Genomic DNA, 20995 nt, shown 5'->3' with positions numbered 1-20995 from the left:
AGACAACAAAGACAGCTGTTGGATTGCCTAAAACCCTATTAAAGGGGCATGCATTGCCCCCCCCCCCCCCCCCCCCGTTGGAACTCAGACCTTGTGATGCTCCAACTCATTCCTGCATACAAGACAACCACAAAACAGTCTGTCAAAAACAATGCGGAAATGAACTGGGGAGGACTTTCGTAAGCTAAAAGACTGCTTTCACACTACTGATAAAAATCTTATTCAAAGACAATAACGCTAACACACAAACACACTGACAGGGTCACGTTATATCAAGCTATGGGAAGAAATCTGCATTCCATCGAAAACATTACTTGAGAACATGACTAACCCAGCTCTGGGTTTGCATCTAGCAATATTTCAGTTACTGGTCACTTACCGTTAAGCTACCCACAGTGTTTTGTGGAGGATTTTATTACTTAAAATTTGCTAAATGTATAAGTAGTAGGATAGGTGGTAGTAGAAGAAACACTCAAAGCACATCAGCGTTTGTCCATTTAATTTATTTTACAACACCAAGATATAAAGAAGTTATGAATAAGAATTTATCCTTGTAATTACATTTAAAAAAAGAAAATCCATTGTTTTGCTAAAAGAAAGTACTTTAAATTAGGATACATGTAGAGTATTTACTTGAGTTCATAGGAAAATAATATATATAATGCTGTTTTTCATGTTTTTACAACACATTCACCCTCTGTCTCTCACACACTCACTCACAGGCTATACACTCTCTCTCCTCTCACTCTCTGTTTACCCTTTAACCCTCATCACAACAGATGCCCAGTCTACAGGCTTCACACAGAGCTTTCTCGTGAGGCTTTGTCCAGACCTTTTCTGATCCTTCTGATCCTTCCTCCTCATCTTCCTCATCTTCCTCTTCTTCCTCCCCATAACAGTTCTTCTTAATCTTTCCAAACAGCCGCAGAAGTGCCTCCTCCACCTCGTTTTGGGTAAAGCCAGGAAGTTCAAAACTCCCTCCCGGCAGCGTCGGCATGCCTGGCCGAATGGCCGCATTAGCACCGTCCCCCGAGCTGTCTCATCCCGCAGGCGGTACCTGAACACTAACACCACCCGAGCAGACCCCCACGTCTTGGAACAGTCAACACACTGGAACCTGACAAGAGGTTGACAAGGACGCGTGGGAGAGATAACAGGAGAGAGTGTATTTTACTAAAAGCACGTCATTCCGAGTTCCAATTGTGTTTTAGACATTGTCTTTTTTCCACAATAGACCTGTAACACAATCTACTAAACCTGAGGTGTTTATTGTTGGGTCAGGACAAGTTCGGGCAAAAGATCACAGGCTTAAACAGAAAATGTGTAAAACCATCATAGAGAAAAACATACTGTCCATAAGCACAGTGGCTGTGTATTTTCCATCCTCTCCTCCTCTCTTCCTTGGAGAGTGTTTCGGTCAGACTGTAGTTGAAATGTAAAGTCCACTTGTCACTTCTGTCCAGGTCCTCTTCCACCATGTCCTCAAAACAATCTAGCCATTGGCTGGGCGTCCAATCTAGGCAACACACACACAAGCAGCATGATGCACGCACACACCACCCAGACACAAAACAAAAACAAAGTCACATCTGGTCAGAATGTGGTGCAGGGAAGCCTAGGTTAGTCCAGAGGTGCAGCTGCCTCTGATATTGGCTCCTGCCGCACCATGAATCCAGCTGTTTTAGCAAAATCTCGACTCAGTTTACCCCGATCTTTATCCACAGACTCTGAATGTTAAAGCATAAATATACCGCAGATGTTTATTATATTAATTTCCAGAAATGACAGGACTAATTACACAGATCTACAAAAACAAAATAGCCTACATAAAGACAAAAATAAAAGCATTTCTGAAATGCCTACCTGTACTCATGGTCGTCAGTTTGGAAGAACAAATGCTCAAGAAAGTTTAAGAACAAAGAACTATAAGTACTGTTGCTGGACGAATCCTTTTGTGTTGTGTCGATTGCTCGGTACTGGGAATTTATAGGGTCCTGTTGACGTGTGGATTTGGAAACCGAAACTTGTCTACTTTCGTTTTCCTATCTCTCAGACCTGCTTCAACGTGTAGTTTTAGTACGAGCAGGGAATTGGCCAATGCTAGCTCTGTTTGCTAGATACTTGGAAAAAGAACACGTGAACATATACCATTAATGTGCCAACCGCGGTCCTTAGGGATCTTGCAATTCATACTTAAAATACAAACGTTTCAGAATCTAGCTAAAGATCGATAATGCTCAGGTCATTGCTACCCTAGCCCCGCGTGGAATGCAGGGTCAGTGGTCAGTCTAACAGCACCAATGGCAGTACACTGCATAACAACTGCACTTTTATATACAGAACCCCAAAAGTATTTGATCGGTGACACACTGATTTTGGGACTCTGTTCCAGCACGTTTAATGTGAAATGATACAATGACACTATGGGGTTAATGTGGATACCGTCTGCTTTAATTTTCATCCATATCAAATTCACAATTTAGAAATTACAGCATAACAAGTATTTAGTAATATAAAAGGTATTTGGACAACTGGCTCCAAAGCTGTTTATTATTAAGCAAGTGTGTGCCTGCCTTGTTAGTGCATGCACAAAAAACCTCTGAATGTCTAATCGTAATTCTAGCCTTTGCATTTGTTTTTGGAGTTTGTTACTTGCCATCAGATGAATAAGAATAAATCGATTAGAGGCCTAGCCAACACATTAGGAGTCGCAAAATCAGCTGTTTGCTATATTAAGACAAAATAAGGCACTGGTAAGCTTAACAATGGCAAATGACTAGGTTGACCAAGGAAAACCAATACAGGGGATGACAGAAGAACACTTTCAGTCCAACTAATTAGTAACACTCTCCTGGAGAAAGGCGTAGATGTGTGTCATGAAAACACAGAAGATTGGCCAGGGTACAGTTGGCTAAAATGTAACTGAAAGGGCTTTTAGACTTCTGAAACTGAATGTCTTATGGAGTAATGAGTTGAAAATGTACCTGTACCAGAGATGGCAATAAGAAAGAAAGGTTGAATAAAAAATCTATCTGCCCTGAATTACAGCTTACCAACTCTGTGAAACATGGTGGTAGAGTTACGTTTTGGACATGTATGGCATTTTATTTTCACCTTGTCGGCTTCAGTATTAGAACCAACAACCTTCTGTTTACTGGCCCAAGGACCCTTGTTGCCCTGATGTAATGTATTAGACACTCATGATCCTAATAGCCACTCTGCTTGACAGAAAAGTGCTAAGGATACTGTCCTTCACAATGGGCAGAAGGGTAGAAAGAAACAGAGGATTCTATGGTTAAAACAAGAATAAAGTGCTCTCAGCATTTTCTCTTTCTCCCACTCTATCTCATTACTGGCAATAAAAACCAAAGACTTAACCAGAAATATACTTTTTCCTTGATGGATCTAGCTCAATGTCATGGTGGGTTTTTTGGTCATCAGCAGTATAGTAAAACAGTATACTACCAGTAGATGGCAGTTTTGTTCATATTTAATGGTACCTGGATGTTGCTTTGAAATGTTTTGTTCGTACAGCGTCAGTGTAATTGTTTGACTTTGTTTAGATTAGTTTGTCAGCCTCATTCTCTGGGGGTCCAGAGAGGAAATTCCAAAGCATAATGAATGAGTTAGCCAGCCCACTTCAATAAACAACAAGAAATAACTATTTCCACGTTTAATTAAGAAAGTAAAGTAGACCATACCAATTTTGTTTATCATTGCTTATCAAGAGTTACTTCATTTTATTTAGGCAAGTTAACTAGAAAACTCATTGATCCTGCATTGTTCAATCAGGGCTGCCTGGCTGCTGTGACTGGTAGGTTTTACACCTTAACACACCAAGGTACCATCCCACACACTCAATCATCCAATTCACACACATCAGCAATTGTCTGCTTTGGCCACATACAGACTTTATTACAATGCACCTTTTTAATAAAAATGATCGTAAAACACAGTTATAAAATAAAATGTTCCCAGTTGATATTGAGTTGGATTGTCTTATTACAGTTACTAAACCTGTTAATAACGAAACAAGACAATGGTCTTTTAAAGCCCGGTAACAGCACTGCAGGCTATCACTTGTTACAGCACCAACAATAAACCCTTTTATTTATAAAATATATACAATATCACTCATCATTAATTAATTATTTGTTATTCCCTCACTGACTGTTCATGTCCTTGTTTTTTTTGGGGGGGTGTAATGGAGAGACAGACAGGACCCAAGACTGACTTAAAGTGATGTCTGACCTGAAAATATGTGAAGGGGTTTACTGTAAAAATTTCACTTCCTACTTTCTACAGTCAGTCCAGTTAGTGAAAGAGCATGTAACTGTATCTGTATTTACACTGGGGCGTCAGCGAACCCATTTCAACCTCTACTTGTCTTCTAAAGTAGTTCATCAATAAAATACTTTTTGTAAAGCCCTGCAAGCCACGTGCTGACTATGTTTATGATCACTTCTCCCTTTTACTCCGTCGGCCCATCTCATTCCATCTCCTATGATCTCACTTTTTCTGCTCCTCTCTAATTTTCACCAACTCTTTCTACATGTCTTCGTCTCTCTGTCTCCCTCCTAGGTCTTTAGTTTGGAGATTGGTTAATAATAGGTCTCTGCGTTTTACGAGGAAATCTGAAGCTTCGTTGGCACAAAGTAAACCCAAAGAAATACTTTAAACATTACCAGTTTCCACACACTCCCTTCTACTAGAACACAAACACACACTGGCATTGGGAGTGTGCAGCTCAGTACAGGCATGTTTGACGGCAGAGCATGTGTTCAGTAGCTTCCATTCTCCATTGCTCTCAGTTTCTCTCTCTCTTTCACAGACACAAACACTCTCTTTTTCCCACTTAAGGTGTTTGATGAAGGGCGGTGGTGAGTTGGTGAAGAGTTGTCCCATAAACCCATAGTGAGGGAGTCTGTTTCACATTCTTTCTTACTTCCATATAAGGCACAAAAATAAAATAAACCAGATGAGGCCTGCCTTGGCACTCAAGTGGGTACAGTTTGAGCTCAGGCTTTAGTCAGTCCGTTAATGGATTAGTGCTGTATCGGACTGTATCCAGGAACACTGCAGTCTGATGTCACAGGAGGTATCTGCTGTTTTATCAACTCTTCCACCTTCTGGTGTTCTGATGTTCCGTTTGGCAAACTGTGTGTGAGTGTGTGTGTTGGTGGGAATTTGGGTGCCCCTCCGCACACATACTCAGCTTCCAGTCAATAGGAACTTCGGCCATCTTTACTTATCCTAGGTTATTCCCCATCTGTTAACAGAAAAACAACAGTGAGTGGAACGTGAATGAAGCCACAGCCCCCCCCCCCCCCCCACCAGCTTATCAGATTTCAGCGTGGACAAAGCTACTCTGGATCTAATATGCTTCACTGTTCACTGGGATTAAAGGTTACTTAAGTAATCTTTAAACCAAACTAACGCCCCTACAAGATCATCAACACATAGTCACACAATGAAAACCCACTGAGTCATTCTTTGCAATATGCAAAATATCATAAATATTTATTGTTGAAGCCTGCATTTAGCCAACACAGTCAGGGAGAGTAAGACAGACAGCATCACTACTCAGTGTGACAGACAAGAAGTTGTCATCTCCCTCAGCAACCAACCACGTCTTGGAAATTCTTATCAAACGCAATGAACAAAAAAAATCTAATAAAATGTAGTGTAACGGCCTATAAAGGACATCATCAAATATATTTTTCACATTAAGGGCTATCAGTTAACATAAATTAATTGTAAAGTTCACACTCCAATGAAATGCCTCCTATCGAGTCGAGGGATTTTATCTCCTGGACTGGACGTGTATGTTTTCTCCTCATTACTCTCCCCTTATCCTCCCTCTCCCTCCTCTGCTCCCTCCAATTCCTCCTCTCCTCGCCCTCCCCTGTAGTCTTCCTGCTCCCTGCAGACCTCCTGTCTGCTACGGTAGAGTACCTCAAAGCGGCTGTAGACCTTCTTCTCCTTCCTCATGCTCTCCATCCTCTTCAGCAGGCTTTCTCTCTCCTGAGGGTTGACCGGGGGCCTCTGGAAACGGCTGTTTCGAATGGACGACCCTCTCTGCAGTCCTCCTTCCTCTCCCTCCACATCTACCCCCTTCTCTACTTTGACCTCCTCTCCTCCTCCTCTCTCCAGGCGGTTCTTCTGGCTGTTGGCGGAGATCTGTTCCAAGATGACCTTGGTGTCGTCTCTCAAGTTGCTGCTGAACAGAATCGAGCCGCCCGAGCTATGGTAGCGAGATGGACTGGTCGTTTTGGACGCAGCTTTGTGATTGGCTGCGGGTGGGGTGTATTCAATGGTTTTAGTGTCGGCGGTGGGGGAGCTCAGGGGTTTGCCGACAGTCCCAGGCTCCTCTGAGCTCTCCGGCACGGTACTCATGCCCTTGTCATCGCTGCTGGACGCTGTCGTAGCGCTGCCGGAGCTCTTCTTGTCCTTGGTTCCCAGGAATCCTTTTGAACGAGGAAACACATTAACCAATGAATGAAAACCCCTAAATGAACATGTTTTCAATAAAATCCTCATCATGAGCATAGCGATGCTAAATGATACACAATCTGTGACGGACGTGCAGTACACTACAGGCAGTACCTTTCAGTCTCTGGGTCTGCTTCTTGATGAAGTCCATGGGTTTGGCGTCGACCTTGCCCTCCCCTGCCAAGGAGTTAAGGGAGGTGTTGGAGCCCAGGTTCTTGTGGAGGCCATCCTTGACCTCCGCCTGCAGCATGCCTGATGTGCTAAGGGAGCGAGACTTCTTTAGCTTGCTCTTCTCCGCGTCCGTTGCATCTGTCGTTAGCATATCCTCGTCATAGGAGACGCGGCGGGGATTGGAGCTCTTAAACGGCTTCAGCAGTTCCCTCTTTATGATCTTCGGAGAAAGAGCCGGCTTCAGAGTCTTACTGGCCTCCTTCTCTTTCTTTGATGACTCCGAGCTACTGTCTTTTCTCTGGGCTGCGGTAGAAGACGGCTCAAACGTTTTCATTATTGAAGAGAGGGACAGCTTGCGTGTTGGCTCTGGTGTGGCTGGTATTTCTAGTTGCTTTGGGGCAGGCTCCGGAGCCGTCACACACACAGAGGGGACAGGAGTAGTCGAGGTGGAGGAGGTGGGTGTGGTGACGGACGAAGGAGGTTCTGAGTGATCTGGTTTCTTCTGAGGGGGTTCTTTCATCACAGCCTCTTTGGATGCATTCCTCTTAGCGGCCAGCTCTTTAAAGTATTTTAATCTACTGGCAGGGTCATTCATGTTTATGGGCTGGGGTTGGGTGGGGTTGGTAGATGCTGCGTCGTTCTTTTGGCTTTCCACCTCTGCCAGGGTGTGCTTAGGCACCTGTCTGCTAGCTGGAGTGACATTCAGGGTATCGTCCATTGGCTTGGCCTCCTCTTTCAACTGCGCCATTTTCTCCTCTTTCCCCTTCTTCTCCATCTCCGCCTCCTCTGCCTTCTTCCTCCACTCGAACGGTTCCCGGGTCATGGAGCGTCTCTTCTCCAGGATCTGCTGGACGATGGAGGTAGTGCGGATCAGGTTGGAATCCTCTTCCTCCTCGTCGGCCACCTGCATCAAATCAAGCATCTGTTCAGCACGTTTACATTCTGTGCTGTTCACAACGCAGCACATGAATACATGAAAAACAACCCTAGATGATAAGTAAAGATGATAAAGACCAACCTTCATTCCAAGGCTTCCCAAGTGGCTCTCTGTCTTGGAGGAGGAAAAGATGAGGGAAGAGCGCAGCCGGGAGCTCCTCTGGAGCATCGGGTTGATCCGCGTCCGGAATGACTCGTTTTTGGAGAGCCCAACCTCCCCCGGAGCCTCCCTCGACGGCGGCACCTCCACGTCCACACCCGCCTCCCTCAGCTTGTCTCTCTCCCACTCTGCGGTCCGGCTGTCCGTTCTCTCGGGAATGAAAGGCTTGCCGTAGCGCGGCGGTCGGATGTCCACTCTAGGCTTAGAGGGGACATTGGGAGGCTCTTTCACCCCATAGCGGGGCGCAGGCCCCTCAGCGGCGTATGGTTTGCCCTCAGACTCTTGCTCTTCGAAGGCATCGGGCCCCATAGGTTGGGACAGCCCCTCTTCCCCGGGGTCCTCACAGGTGCTGAGGAAGGAGTTGATCCTCCAGCTACGGAGGTTGGGGTCCTTGTCTTGCCCCGACTCTGCAGGGGCCGCAAACAGATGCTTCTCCGGAGGGTGTGGATGGGTGGGGGACGGCTGGCAGGCGTAGGACTGACCCACGGACGGCCTCTTCTGACCGACCCCGCCTCCGTACCTGAAGAGGGAAACTTTTCCTTTAGGGACATTTTCGACCGACGTGGTTGACAGGCATACAGGGGGGTTTGACCGAGCGTCACACGTGCACTGCTAACACGATTATTCTTTAGCCCGTGGGGCTCCTGCGCGCCACGTACCTGTCGCCCGCCGGCGGTTGCCCTAGGTGGGGTTTCAGGTCCCCTGAGGAGAGGTAGTCTCTGCTGTAGCCCTCTGAGCCAGGCGGTTCCTCGTGGGGATAACCTGAGTCAGAGTACTGGTCCAGGGCCAGTCTGTTCCTCAGCCTGTCGTAGTGTCCATGGCCTGACCCTGACCCTCCCATGCCTGAGCCCAGACCCGGCATTAACCCAGGGACCTCCCCACCCTGGTAGAGGTGGCTGACCTGCTCCCTGAATACAAACGTTGGAATAAATCATTAGAACTATCGTCACGAGCAACAGGGGGGGGAGCATCGTTTTAACAATAACAAACTATAAAAACTCAAAATGTATTTTTGTAAGATGATCACCAGGGCCCCTAGGCATTTGATTAAGACAATCACCATATTATTACCGCGTTGAAAGTTACAAACGATCTACTACCGGCGGTACTGCTGCTCAGTCTCCTCCAGGTTATTCATGACCCTGTGCTTCATGTATTGTCTGGACGAGGAGTAGCTCTCCTGGGTTCCCTCTGCATAGCTGTGCCTCTTATAATCAATGGCGCTTATTTCCATCTGCCTGAAAATACAGGAAACATGATGTATGAACACTTCAGTACATTATGTAGTTTCAAGGGTGGGGTTACCCAAAGTAGGTAATCGAAATGTCAAAGGTTCACTTTGTTGTAGTATCTATAGGGATTACAGTGGGAGTCCTGACACGATCCTTCATGTGATGGGGAGTTCTATAAATCCCACCTGGAGACCATGGAGCGGCCCTGCTCCAGGAAAGACTGCTGCATCCTGAACTGCTGCGAAGTCGCAAACTTCCCAAAAGTCAGCCCTCCTCCGGGTTCCATGTTGTGCCGGAACAGGTCATCCCTACGGAACGCAGTACGCTCTAGATCTCCTCCTCCCAATGGGAAGGCCTGGAGTTCTGGAGTGTTTCGCTGAAATCCACGGGGGTTCAACAGGGACTGGGTGCGCTTCAGGCCGAACTGTTTGCTATAGTAACTGTTGTCCGAGGAGACGGGCACCAGGGCGTGGTCTACGGTGAGAGGCTGTGATTGGGCAAAGAGGATCCGGAACTCCTCGTCAAAGGAGGCGACCAGCTCACCCAGGAAGAGATGAGCGATGCAGCGATGAAGCTTTTCATAGGACCACATGAAACTACAGGAAACATCATCAGAACCATTTATTACAACCAATACCTCAGCAATGCAGATTCTCTTATGAAACCTCACTCGGAAAATGAATAAAAAACACAAAACTCTGTGTTTCTAATGGATAACATGATATCCCTTCTGTTTCTAGGCTCACCTGTAGTTTCCACTGAGCACGGCTCTGCAGTCAGCCAATAGGAAGCGGTCTTTAACCTGTCCTTTGAAAGACTTTCCTGTCCGGCAGAAATAGGTCACCCCCGCCACAGTCCGCACACGCATCATCTGCAGCACACACACAACAGCAAGTTACTCAGTCACCAGGGTTTCTTGTCTTCTGTGTTGAGGTCTAAGGGGGAATCCAACCCGTTTAGCTATTCTGTTTACATTGTGTAACCTCTCCGAGGTCCAGAGCAGAGGGCTCCAATGGCTCAATCGCAAGCTCCTGGCGACTTGCAGACACTGCAGATTCCCAGAAACGATCTAAGCCATACGTCATTGACATTATCCCACCGTTTGCTCAAGACATTATCAGAACCTAACGCCATATCTGGCAGCTCATTCACATCATGTGAGGTGCATTTGATCAGTCAATGGTAATCATGTCTTGAGGGTTGACAGAAATAATTGGAACTTTCTCCAAAACCTTCTCAAAACTGCAAAGCATCATAAGTACATTATTTGTATGAAATATTTGCAGTTGTAGGCTAAAGACTAATCCAAGACTGGCCCATGAAATAGGCGCATGTTTCAATAAGTAGCCCTTATGCCCAAAATGTTGAAGACCCCGTGGTCCAGCCAGAGTCAGACGTTATGTCACGTTACAGTAGGTAAATAATGACTACGGTTATGAGACATTGGCCCCCTGCCAATTAACACACACACACACACACACACCTGATCACTGTTTTTAAGACTGTAAAACAGTGTTTCAGCATAACATTAACTAATGTTATTAATAACGTCATTGCATTTTATGGAAGTGTTGGGCTGTATCAAAAGCCTGCACAGCCAGTAGGTCTTTAGGGACAGGAGTAACCTGAGTTAAGGCGTGGAGACTCGCCGCCACCTAAAATAGTTAAATGCAGGGGACACACTGGGACTCACGTGGATGAGGTCCAGATTGACGTTGCATTTGTGCACCATGGAGACAAAGTAACAGGCGTTCTGTTCGTCCAATAGGATGTAGACAGGCACATGACGCGCAGCAGCATCCAGTAAGTCAGCAAACAGGTCCACGTCGGTAAACATGTCCATCACCACGGCAATCACCTACGCCCAATCAGAGATGGGGGAATATTACACCAGCCAATTAGAAACAGAGAAATATCACATTGGGTTCCGTTTTTTTTCACAGGGTTGTGCATCAAACAAATACATGGTGAGGCCATGTAGTAGACATTTTCCTTTGTCTTTTAATAACAGAGTATCAAAACGCGCCAAACAAAACACAGACACAAAACACAGACACACGCTCTCTAGGCAGGAGAGTTAGAGAGAGGGACTAACCGGTTCGCCCACTCTGGGGACATTAACACACACACCACATTAACACAAAGGGCGTAGTGGAGGGCAGCAGGCTGACTAACCAGACAGACTGACACTGAGTTTGTGATAACGCAAATGGCAGCGTTACAGGGAATCATGGATCCACTGTAACTCTGGGATGTGATCTGTCGCTCAGTGGACTGGAACACTCACTACCTTTTACACCAGTGGTTCCCAACCAGGGGTACTAGGACCCCTGGGGGTACTTGGCCTCTCCACAGGGGGTACTTGAAAACACTCATGACACCATAGACTTACTAGTGAAATTAACATGAGGGGGTACTTCAGGGGTACTGAAAGCAGTGCACATTTTTTTGGGGGGTACAGTAACTGAAAAAGGTTGGGAGACACTGTTTTACACCATGTAGACCTGAACAGGGGTGCTTATGAACCTCTTCAGGCGCTGTGTGTCAGTGTGTGACACTTACGTGCTGTGCATTCTTGATGAGTCGTCTGGCCTGCTCCTTGATGCTAGGCATTTCGGGTTCACTGGGGTTGACCAGGGTCGTGACCTCTGTGGGGCCAATGAAGCTGTGTGCCTGGGGAGGCCAGCCCAGGTCCAGTCCCGGCGCCGCGGTGTCAGAGTGTAGCGGCCAGTAGGTGTCTGACGAGCCGTCTGCGTTAGCCTGAGGTAAACACGGGCAGGCTGCTAAATTGGCTGGATCTTAATTGGGTCATCTTGTTGTTGCACAACTTCTCTACCACAGCAAAAGGCTGTATCTTGTTGTTGCACAACTTCTCTAGCACAGCAAAAAGGCTGTATCTTGTTGTTGCACAACCTCTCTACCACAGCAAAAGGCTGTATCTTAATTGGATCATCTTGTTGTTGCACAACTTCTCCAGCACAGCAAAAGACTGAAGTGTATTCAAGGTATAAAAGGCTCGTAGTTGTCCGTTACATTTTCAAATATTTTTGCCCTGAAAATAAATATCAACTTCTTTAAAAAAAAATCCATGAATTATAATCCACATGCTGTGTAAAACATGCTAAAATTACGTTATGGCATCTGTACTTAACTACAGAACACTATATTTATCCTATGTCAACCGGGAAAATATAAACCTATCAGTGATCGGAAACTTGACGGCGGTCTGCAGTGGCTGCCGGGCGGGTCTGTGTACCCATATTAAGTGCTACCTCATGATAGAGCAGCTCCGGTACGGCTGAGGTTGGTGCAGGGTTTGGTGTTTGGATCGTGCTCTTAATGTGTTCAATCTCTGGTTCACTGAGGAAATCGACCACGTCTGCTTTCTGGAGGAATTCAAGGTAGCCCTGGAGTGAGAACAAGCACACAATTGTCACACACTGACACAGAGACACAAACACTGAAGTATTACACACACACACTGACAGACATATTGTACCTCTCTGTCATTCTCCACCAGGGCATCGATGGCAATACGGTATTCTTCTCTGTAGTGGGGTGGCAGGTAATTAGGGTCTAGAGGGTTGTCCCCGACATCCGAACTCTGGGACCGGTTGGGCATGATGGATTAGGGTTAGAGTTCAGGGGTCAGGGACTCAAACCTGTGAGAAAGAAACAGATTGTTACTCAATTTAGTAAGGTTCCTTCGCATATCCTACTGCATATGTTGTGTCTGAAGGTAACAGAGCAAACATAACCTTATTAAAAACAATCCACCGCTTAGCGTATACAAAACATAACATTCTCTCTCAACAATACGCTGTAACCAGAAAGGAGGAGATAGAGAGAGATGGAATATAAAGAGACAAGGATTCAAACAGGTCATTATTAGATTAGAGAAAGAGGCCTCACAGTCAAACGACTTTCTTGTTATTGCTGATGGCCTCTTAGAGAGACATGCCATTGTTGTTGCTGATGTTGTTGAGTCACAGACTACAGTGACTCAACAAATATCAGATCACAGATCACACCCGTGAAGATCACACTTTCCACATTAACACACACTAACTGACACCAATAGCCCCACGTAGCATTGATTCCCACACGGCTCTCTATAATATCCTGCAGGAAATTGGTTCTTCCAGTCACTGCCAAAATTACTGGCACCTTTAATAAAAGGGGAAAGGCTGTAAAACAAACAACACATTATTGGCCCCTCAGATAATCTCAAGTCAAACAAAAAATTCTGCATTAACACTTTACTTAGTTAATGCACTTCTCAGTCTTAAGGAACTGTCTCGTGGCCTTCTGTGGGTTCCTGTTTCACTGTGGTACAAATTAGGTAACATGTTTAAAATCCATTTGTCATCTGTTACCATGGGGGATTGCAAAAAAAAAAATCACTACTGAAAAGAAACAAACGGTTGTTGACTTTCATTCAGGCAATGGGTATGAAACAACTGGTTGATTACACATATGCCCCACCCACAGTGACAAAGATTGTTCAGGAGGCAAACAAGGATCCAAGGGCCACAGCTGGAGTCACAGGAGTTGAGTTACGTTTTGGGTTCACCAAGATTAAAATGTAAAGTCAGGCACCACGGCCATGCCAGTAGGCGACTTTGCCAGAAAATAGCTTTCATTGACAGCAACCAACAAATGTATGGCATCGGCACCTGGACTGGAATTGGGTGCTACTGTCAGACAAAACACCTGGTGGGCCTTCCCCAGAGGCTGAAACTTGTTCACAATGGTTCTTCCAGCAAGACACCAAGCACACATCAAATTCCACAAAGAAATAGTTAATTGACAATAAGATCAACATTTTCCAATGGCCATCTTTCATCTCTCTAAACTGAAATAACATCGAAAATCTGTGGTTTGAATTTACGAAGATAGTTCACAAATGCTGACAGGAGGACCTCGAAGACTTGAAAAGATTTTGTGTGCAGAAACGGACCCCTTCGAAGTTGTTCTGCATCCTCATACCGACAGGAAAAGGCTCAGTGCTGTCATCCTTGCAAGTACTAATACTTATTTGTTTTGTAAACTACAGAGACCCGGAGGTGACATGGATTGGGGAAAAATGTTAAGGGCGTGTGCGTTATATAACTTGCATGCACGCTTAACTAAGTTGCACGCGCGCTTAACTAAGTCGCTCGCACTTTTTAAGTAAGTCGCACACGCTTTGGTAAGACGTCCATTGCGGTGCTTTTGGTACTTTCAGTGGGTAAAGCAGTTCACACGTGTAAAATAATAGCTAGATGACTACACATTCTTAACTTGTAATATGTAATACACAAGTAGAATATTCTACGCCCTAACTGAGCACCGAAACGCTATTAGGCGCGCTGAACTGCAGCTAGTTTGACATGGGTGGGCATTCACTTTGGTAAAGCGCACGTGACAGAACTTAAGTCAAAACTTAGAAACATTAGAAACATTCACTGTAATCTTGGTGATCAACTCCAGCGTTGATTTGGCTTTGAATTGGGGACAAAGAACACTGAAACAGGTCTTCAAAGATTTTGCCTGGGCTTATCTGCATCCCATTTCTTTTCAACTGAAAAACTCCCGTCTTTGCTGATGTCAAGCATTCCCATGTTACAGTCACGTCCAGGCTTGACAGTCAGAAAAGTAACTCGATTAGGTGTTGCTCAACCTCTTCCCATGACCTGAACTTCCGGCACATAAAGCCTGGTAACAGTGTGGTTCAATCCAATCTACTGAATTGCTGAATTCCAATCAAATTCTGAGGGGTGAATTTAAATCTTTACATGGGGGAGTGAGCCTGTCTGCAACAGTCACATTTCCTCGGACGTGGGGAAAATCGGCAACCAAAGTCAATGTATTAACATATCAGCCATATTATTTGGCGAAGCCCAACTGAGTTTGGGCATGTAAAGTAAATATGGTAAACGATTTCAAAATGTGTAAAAATATGTCAACTTTTATGTTCCCTTTGACATTTTGGGATATTTTTTATAGATCCATTATAAAACAAAATCAAATTAAATCCCTTAAAATCACACTTTATAGCGCAACAAATTGAAAAAGTCCAAAGGAGGTGAATACAATCCACAGTAGATGGAACATGGGAACATCTATGAATACAATAAAATGCCTTAAACAGCAATATATGTGGGCCATAAGGATGTATTTACTGGCCCTGTTCTTAAATGGAGTCTGAACATGTCAACTAAACTGGAGAAATTGTTTTCCCCTGTTTGCTTGCGTCACCATGGAAACCTGCGGTCTGTTCCTGATTTAGCCTGTGGGCTTACTGAGTGCATGTGTATTTATATGTTAAGGAAACGTTCTCACACAACTACAGCTATACTGTTAATAACCAGGTAGGTTGAGGTCCTACCCTCCGTTTCAGAAGATGGCCATAGCTCCAATATGACTCACTTGAAGTTTGCTCAAGACTGCCAGTCTACATCAGCACTGAGACTCACCTGTGAGTTGGTCAAGACTGCTAGCCTTCAGTAGCCCCAGCAGTCAGACAGAAAAGGCCGGTGGCCTACGGCTAACAGTCTACAACTGGTACACTAAAGTTATTGGCTAACGGTAACACCCAGAGGCCAAGTTTAATCTAGATCATCTGATTAAGGCCTGCACTAACCTGTCCTTTGACATCCATTATTTGGTCAGAGCTACAGTATACCTGTCTAGGTGAGGTAACACACCCTGACCTAAGGGCAAGTAGAGGTTACTCAACACAGAGCGTGCACCTGGGACGGCTGTCACCTCCGGTTTATCGTCCTAGCTCTGCAGGCAGCCATTCACAAACCGTTTTACTGAATGTATGAGAACAAGAGGCCTGCTGACTGATTTTCAGACTGATGAACGATATCAGTAAAAATCAGACGAACAATCACATCCAATCCTGACAGTTTCCACTGTACATAAATATCAGAGGAACAACCACATCCAGTCCTGACAGTTTCTACTGTACCTAAAAATCAGATGAACAGTCACATCCAGTCATGACAGTTTTTTGGGGGTTTGTGGTGGCAACAACTTTTTTATCAACTCAAACAGAAACAATAACAAGAACCCTTCTGCTTTGCTATTGTGTGAGTCTGTGTGCGTGAGTCTGTGTGTGTGAGTCTGTGTGTGTGTGAGTCTGTATGTGTGAGTGTGTGAGTCTGTGTGTGTGAGTGTGTGAGTCTATGTGTGTGAGTGTGTGAGTCTGTGTGTGTGAGTGCGTGAGTGAGTCTGTGTGAGTCTGTGTGTGTGAGTGTGTGAGTCTGTAAGTGTGAGTCTGTGTGTGTGAGTGCGTGGGTCTGTGTGTGTGAGTGCGTGTGTCTGTATGTGTGAGTGTGTGAGTCTGTATGCGTGAGTGAGTGAGTCTGTATGTGTGAGTGTGAGAGTCTGTGTGTGAGTTCATGAGTCTGTATGTGTGAGTGTGAGAGTCTGTGTGTGAGTTCATGAGTCTGTATGTGTGAGTGTGTGAGTCTGTGTTTTTGAGTGTGTGAGTCTGTATGTGTGAGTGTGTGAGTCTGTGTGAGTGTGTGAGTCTGTCTCTTCATTGTAGTTAGTGTATGTGTATTACCCACTTGTGAGAACCAGAAGTCTTCACAAGAATAACAAGCCACTGCAAATCAGGAAAACCTATGACATTTTGCCAGTCGTTACATGAAAAACAGGCTGTTTATGGTTTGGAGGGATATTCAGATTTTATTTTTCTCCAAAGTTGTGATTTAGGCACTGCTTCACGGCAGCTGCTCCCAGTGGAATTGGGACAGTTGGTGTCAAGATATGTCTCTTCTGAAGGACATCTGATGTCCTTCTTGTTCAAACTGCTCAACCAGGAAGTTTAGACTGGAATCCTTTTCCTCTGGCTTCTACCTTGACTAAGCACACTCGGCGCAGGCTGTTACATGGAGTTGGTAGAGCGTGACGAGGAAAGCCTATTCTAACCCCTCAAACCCAGGAAGTGCTGGCCAGTTGTATGGCCTTTTGCAGTGATGCGCTGATGTGAATACATTTTGGCCTGCGAAACAAAACTCACAAGTGTAGTGGGTATACATATATTTGTGTCTGCAAATGAATGTGTTTTTTTATCTGCTGTGTTTCTTAGAAAAGAGCAGACAACTTTTAACGGCAGAAAAAACGAACACACAAGAGGATCGGACCACCAGCCAAACCCCAAACCTGCCCTCCAGACTGCACAGCCATATATATATATCCTCTTCCTGTGACTCAGAGTTGCCTAACGCATGCTTGTTCAATCAACTTTCTGCATGCTCATTCTCTGCATTCCTGTTTGAACGGAGGCAGAGTAGGGAAGAGGGAGAAATGGAGAAAGTAGGAGAGATAGAGGGAGGGAGGGAGAGAGGGAGAGAGAGAGGGAGAGAGATGATGTGGAAGCAAGGGATCGGGAGAGAGAAAAGAGGGTCCATTTGTCTCTGTCTCAACACGTGAATGAGTAACTCTGAGACAGAACCCGCATGCAAACACACCTAAACACACCTCACAGAACAAACACACAGATTGACCATGCATACCAATTCAGGTGGATTCTACAGTTGTTCATCTAAACAGATTACCCAGAGAGAATAACAGAGGGAAAGACAGAAAGTGACTGAGAGACACCGCACAAAGGCTGTAGCGGGCTAGTAAGGGCTTTGTCGCGTCCTTTCCTCATCTTAATTCTCTTCTAATAACACGTTAACAAACGCCTGTCCTGTAGTCTTCCCGGGTACCGGGCAGATGTACCTTGCAATGGGGAGCAGCCGTCAACTGAAGCGCAGCGAGGCAACGGTCTCCTACATTATCACCGTGCTGTCATGTCTGAATGATAAGACGGCCCCTGAATGTACAGGCAAGCCACCAGACACACTGACTCAAGGTCACATACTACAAGCACAAACATGCCCGCGTTGTAAATAACTATCCCAAGGGACAACAATGACAATATGTATCCAGCAGACGCTTTTAGTCATAACTCCGACTTGAAGTAATGACGTTCACGTGATGACGGCCCTGGCAATCCATTGCACCATCCTGGCAAAGCAAGAGCCATTCCGCAGCGTCTGATCCACACAGGACCCCAGATGGACAGGCACCTCGCACAGACAATGCAAACATAATGGGTGCAACTTGACTGCAAATGGGCAAATGGGAGCCAAACAAACGTGCGCACACACACACACCATTGCTGTTTACAGTTTGCAAGTAAAGAGACATGCACTGAAGAGGTCCATATGTTCTGTTCCTATGTTCATATCCAGTATATTACAATACAAAGTCTGAACTCTAAGATTAGAGCCACGTATTGTCATTGAGTTTACAACGAAGTGCGTCTCGTTTTTATTTTTACATTTGTATGTTTTTATGTGGTATTATATAGAAGTCTTGAGGCCAATACAGACTAACTTCAGGTACACAATTTGTAGTGATTCTCTAGTACCAAAAAGTGTTGTCCCTGGAACCAAAATAGAGTTCCCCTACAGCAGTGTTTCTTAATCCTGGTCCTGGGGACCCAAAGGGTTGCATGTTTTTGTTTTGGCCCTAGCACTCACACAACTGATTCAATTGTTGCCCTACCACTCACACACTTGATTGACGTGATCAACCTATAATCAAGTCTTTAATTTGGGTCCCCTTTGGGTCCCCAGGACCAGGATTATGAAACACTGCCCTAAAGGGACAGATGAAGAACCATTTTTTGTGTGTAATTTAATTATTGTAGCAATTAACTGTCCCCAATAATAATTAATCATAGTGGAAAACAGATTTTTATAGAACATCAAGTGGTCATTATGGCATGGTATGGATCATTTCCGGTTTATTGTCCCAAACTCTAACACAGAAACAGTATTATACTGATATAAAAGGAAGCTACAGTATTTCTATTATCTGACAGGCTCTATAGTCATGAACCAAAGTCTCTGTCAGACACAGAACAAAACATCTATACTCAGCGCTTAAACACACCTTTTTGGTATTTTGCAACAGAAAATACATGTATGATCAATTGACTTTCCCCCCCCCGTAGCCTACACTGGCCATATCGTATTATTGGGCCGCTCAACATGTTTTGTCTATGCATGATTGCAGGAGTATAGTCTAAAATAGAGGGCTATAATAGTACAGTATTCAGTGCCTTTTCGCAACTTTCAATAAAACCCAAAGTTACTAAAGAGTTATAACCTAATTATAGAACAATGAACAAAATATACATCACGTACGGAACTGGTTGAAAATTGAATGACCATTTAATCTCACTGAAAACTACATACGTTGACTTAAATGTAGGCTAATTTTCCAGCACGTAGAGATCACCTGGATAGATTAACCTGTTTGTTAAAGACAGAATAATACAATCTCTTACCCTCACGCAGGCAACAAGTTAAATAATTTTTTCTTTTTGGCTTAGGCCGCTTGATATGGATGTATATCAGTACCTCCCGCCGTACTTCCACTAGTGTTCCACGGCTCGTCAGTGCCTGTCCGCGGTGTGATACATTCCTGTCTCCCGGTAACCGCCCAAAATACCCTGGATCTGCACACTACTCAGGCTCGACCAGTTTGCGTCGACTTCATCTACCGTTTGCCCGCCCTCTTCCACACAGAAACCAGGAAACCAGGAAAAGTTTAGTTACTCCCTTTGCCAGACTTTTCCCCTAACTCCTCCCCCTCTTACCATTGGAAGTTAACTGTAGTGACATTTTTCAAAAATGATAACCTTGGACCGAGGTTAGGGATGGGGTACGGTCCCCCGGGGATATTTCTGCATTGTCTTCGGTTCTGTACGTTTTAGAGCCAGTTAAAAATATTCATAAAAAGTCCACCTTGGATTATGTATGATTTCTTGAATGTTGCAGTCGTTGGGAAAATTGTGAGATATACAACGGTAGAATAGTGGCGTGTCCTACTATTCATTTGTTTATTTACTACCAGGTGTGAACACCTCTCTCTCCCTCCCCATCTCTCTAATGTCCCTCTTTCTTAGTTTACCACAGTGTATCCTAGGGGCGAGTTTCTGAAACTACCCTCCTCCCCCTCTGTCTTTTAAGTACCAACTGGGAAGTCTGAGTCATAGAGCTTTATGTCCAGCATGCTGATTCAGCAGCAAAGTGTTAAAACAGCCATGTCCCTCATGTCCACCAGCCACAGGTCTGATGCATCTGTCACATACTTTTGAATGTACTCAAATTCTTTCATTTGCCCTGCCCAGTAATGTGGAACCCACAAAAAAGGGAAAATTCTCAACCCTTCGATGGTGAAGATAAATTGTATGGTGAGGATTGTTTGATGGTATTTCTCTTCCTTAGATTATGAGGGGCACCAAGTTTGCTTACTGTGTTTTTTTGAGTATTTGTGACGTAAACTGTCCTTTGTCCTGTCAGATCCGCCCTACCCTGATCCCCAGATATCTTTCAGTATTTGCTCCTCAGGGTGTGTCTCATGGTTTGGATGTCTGCCCGCTTAGCTGGGTGGAGCCTACCATACCTGCAGATGCACAGATGCAAACACAACTACTCTAGACCCGGTAAAGACAAATATACTACAATGTATGCAAATATACTACTATGTGTATTTGCATATGTTGTGAGTATATCAACAAACTTGAATGAGTAGAGTTTGCTACCAGGCTGAACATTTTACTCAACCAAGTTAACAGCTGGAAAGGTGAGTCTGTGTGCAAGATGCTATTGAGGGTGCAGCCACTTGGAATGTGCCTCAGGCTATAGAGCCACACCCAGCTCCCCTTTCCTCTCCTTTCTTACCCCCTCTCTCTGACTCATCTCCTAGCACAGCGATGTGTTCGTAAACAAACGGGAAGTGGTAATTTACCACATTCAACACAGAAAAATCCAGTTTAAGACTCCAACGGGTAATTAAGTGGGAAACTTGTCTATAATTCTGACTTTTCAAAGCATGTCTGAGTACTGACTTCTCCCACATGAGAACCTCTGCTATAAACTATTGGGAAATAACACGAAATTTTATTTTTGTCAGTTATATTCAACAACAATACATTACTTAAAAA

General features: G+C 44.8%; 2 protein-coding genes across 4 annotated transcripts; both read right to left on the bottom strand.

The window, feature by feature from the left end:
• Positions 1-491: 491 nt before the first annotated feature.
• Positions 492-1964, bottom strand: rtp3 (receptor (chemosensory) transporter protein 3). The gene is given in 5 exon segments (NM_001304185.1): positions 492-970; positions 972-976; positions 978-1117; positions 1351-1516; positions 1864-1964. Coding segments are annotated over 5 exon segments (531 nt in total). The 5' UTR covers positions 1874-1964; the 3' UTR covers positions 492-760.
• A 465-nt stretch (positions 1965-2429) lies between these two features.
• fam83hb (family with sequence similarity 83 member Hb) lies at positions 2430-19574 on the bottom strand. Of its 3 annotated transcripts, none has more exons than XM_010873306.5 (13): positions 19407-19574; positions 12491-12653; positions 12264-12398; positions 11554-11751; positions 10685-10849; positions 9738-9862; positions 9177-9587; positions 8860-8997; positions 8419-8667; positions 7682-8279; positions 6607-7567; positions 5956-6467; positions 2430-5269 (listed from the first exon to the last, which is right to left on the bottom strand). In XM_010873306.5, exons 2-13 carry the CDS (start codon positions 12611-12613, stop codon positions 5249-5251), a joined length of 3636 nt encoding a protein of 1211 aa, XP_010871608.5. In that variant the 5' UTR covers positions 12614-12653; positions 19407-19574; the 3' UTR covers positions 2430-5248. The 3 variants fall into 3 exon arrangements, with proteins under 3 accessions (XP_010871608.5, XP_010871606.5, XP_019905670.3); XM_010873304.5 differs by having other exon boundaries at positions 19334-19573; XM_020050111.3 differs by lacking the exon at positions 19407-19574 and adding an exon at positions 14440-14694.
• Positions 19575-20995: the final 1421 nt, after the last annotated feature.

Source organism: Esox lucius, chromosome 10 (assembly GCF_011004845.1).
Source record: "Esox lucius isolate fEsoLuc1 chromosome 10, fEsoLuc1.pri, whole genome shotgun sequence".
Taxonomy (NCBI): Eukaryota; Metazoa; Chordata; class Actinopteri; order Esociformes; family Esocidae; genus Esox; species Esox lucius.
Note: the sequence above shows the minus strand (reverse complement) of the source record. Positions and strands in the feature narration are given on the sequence as shown.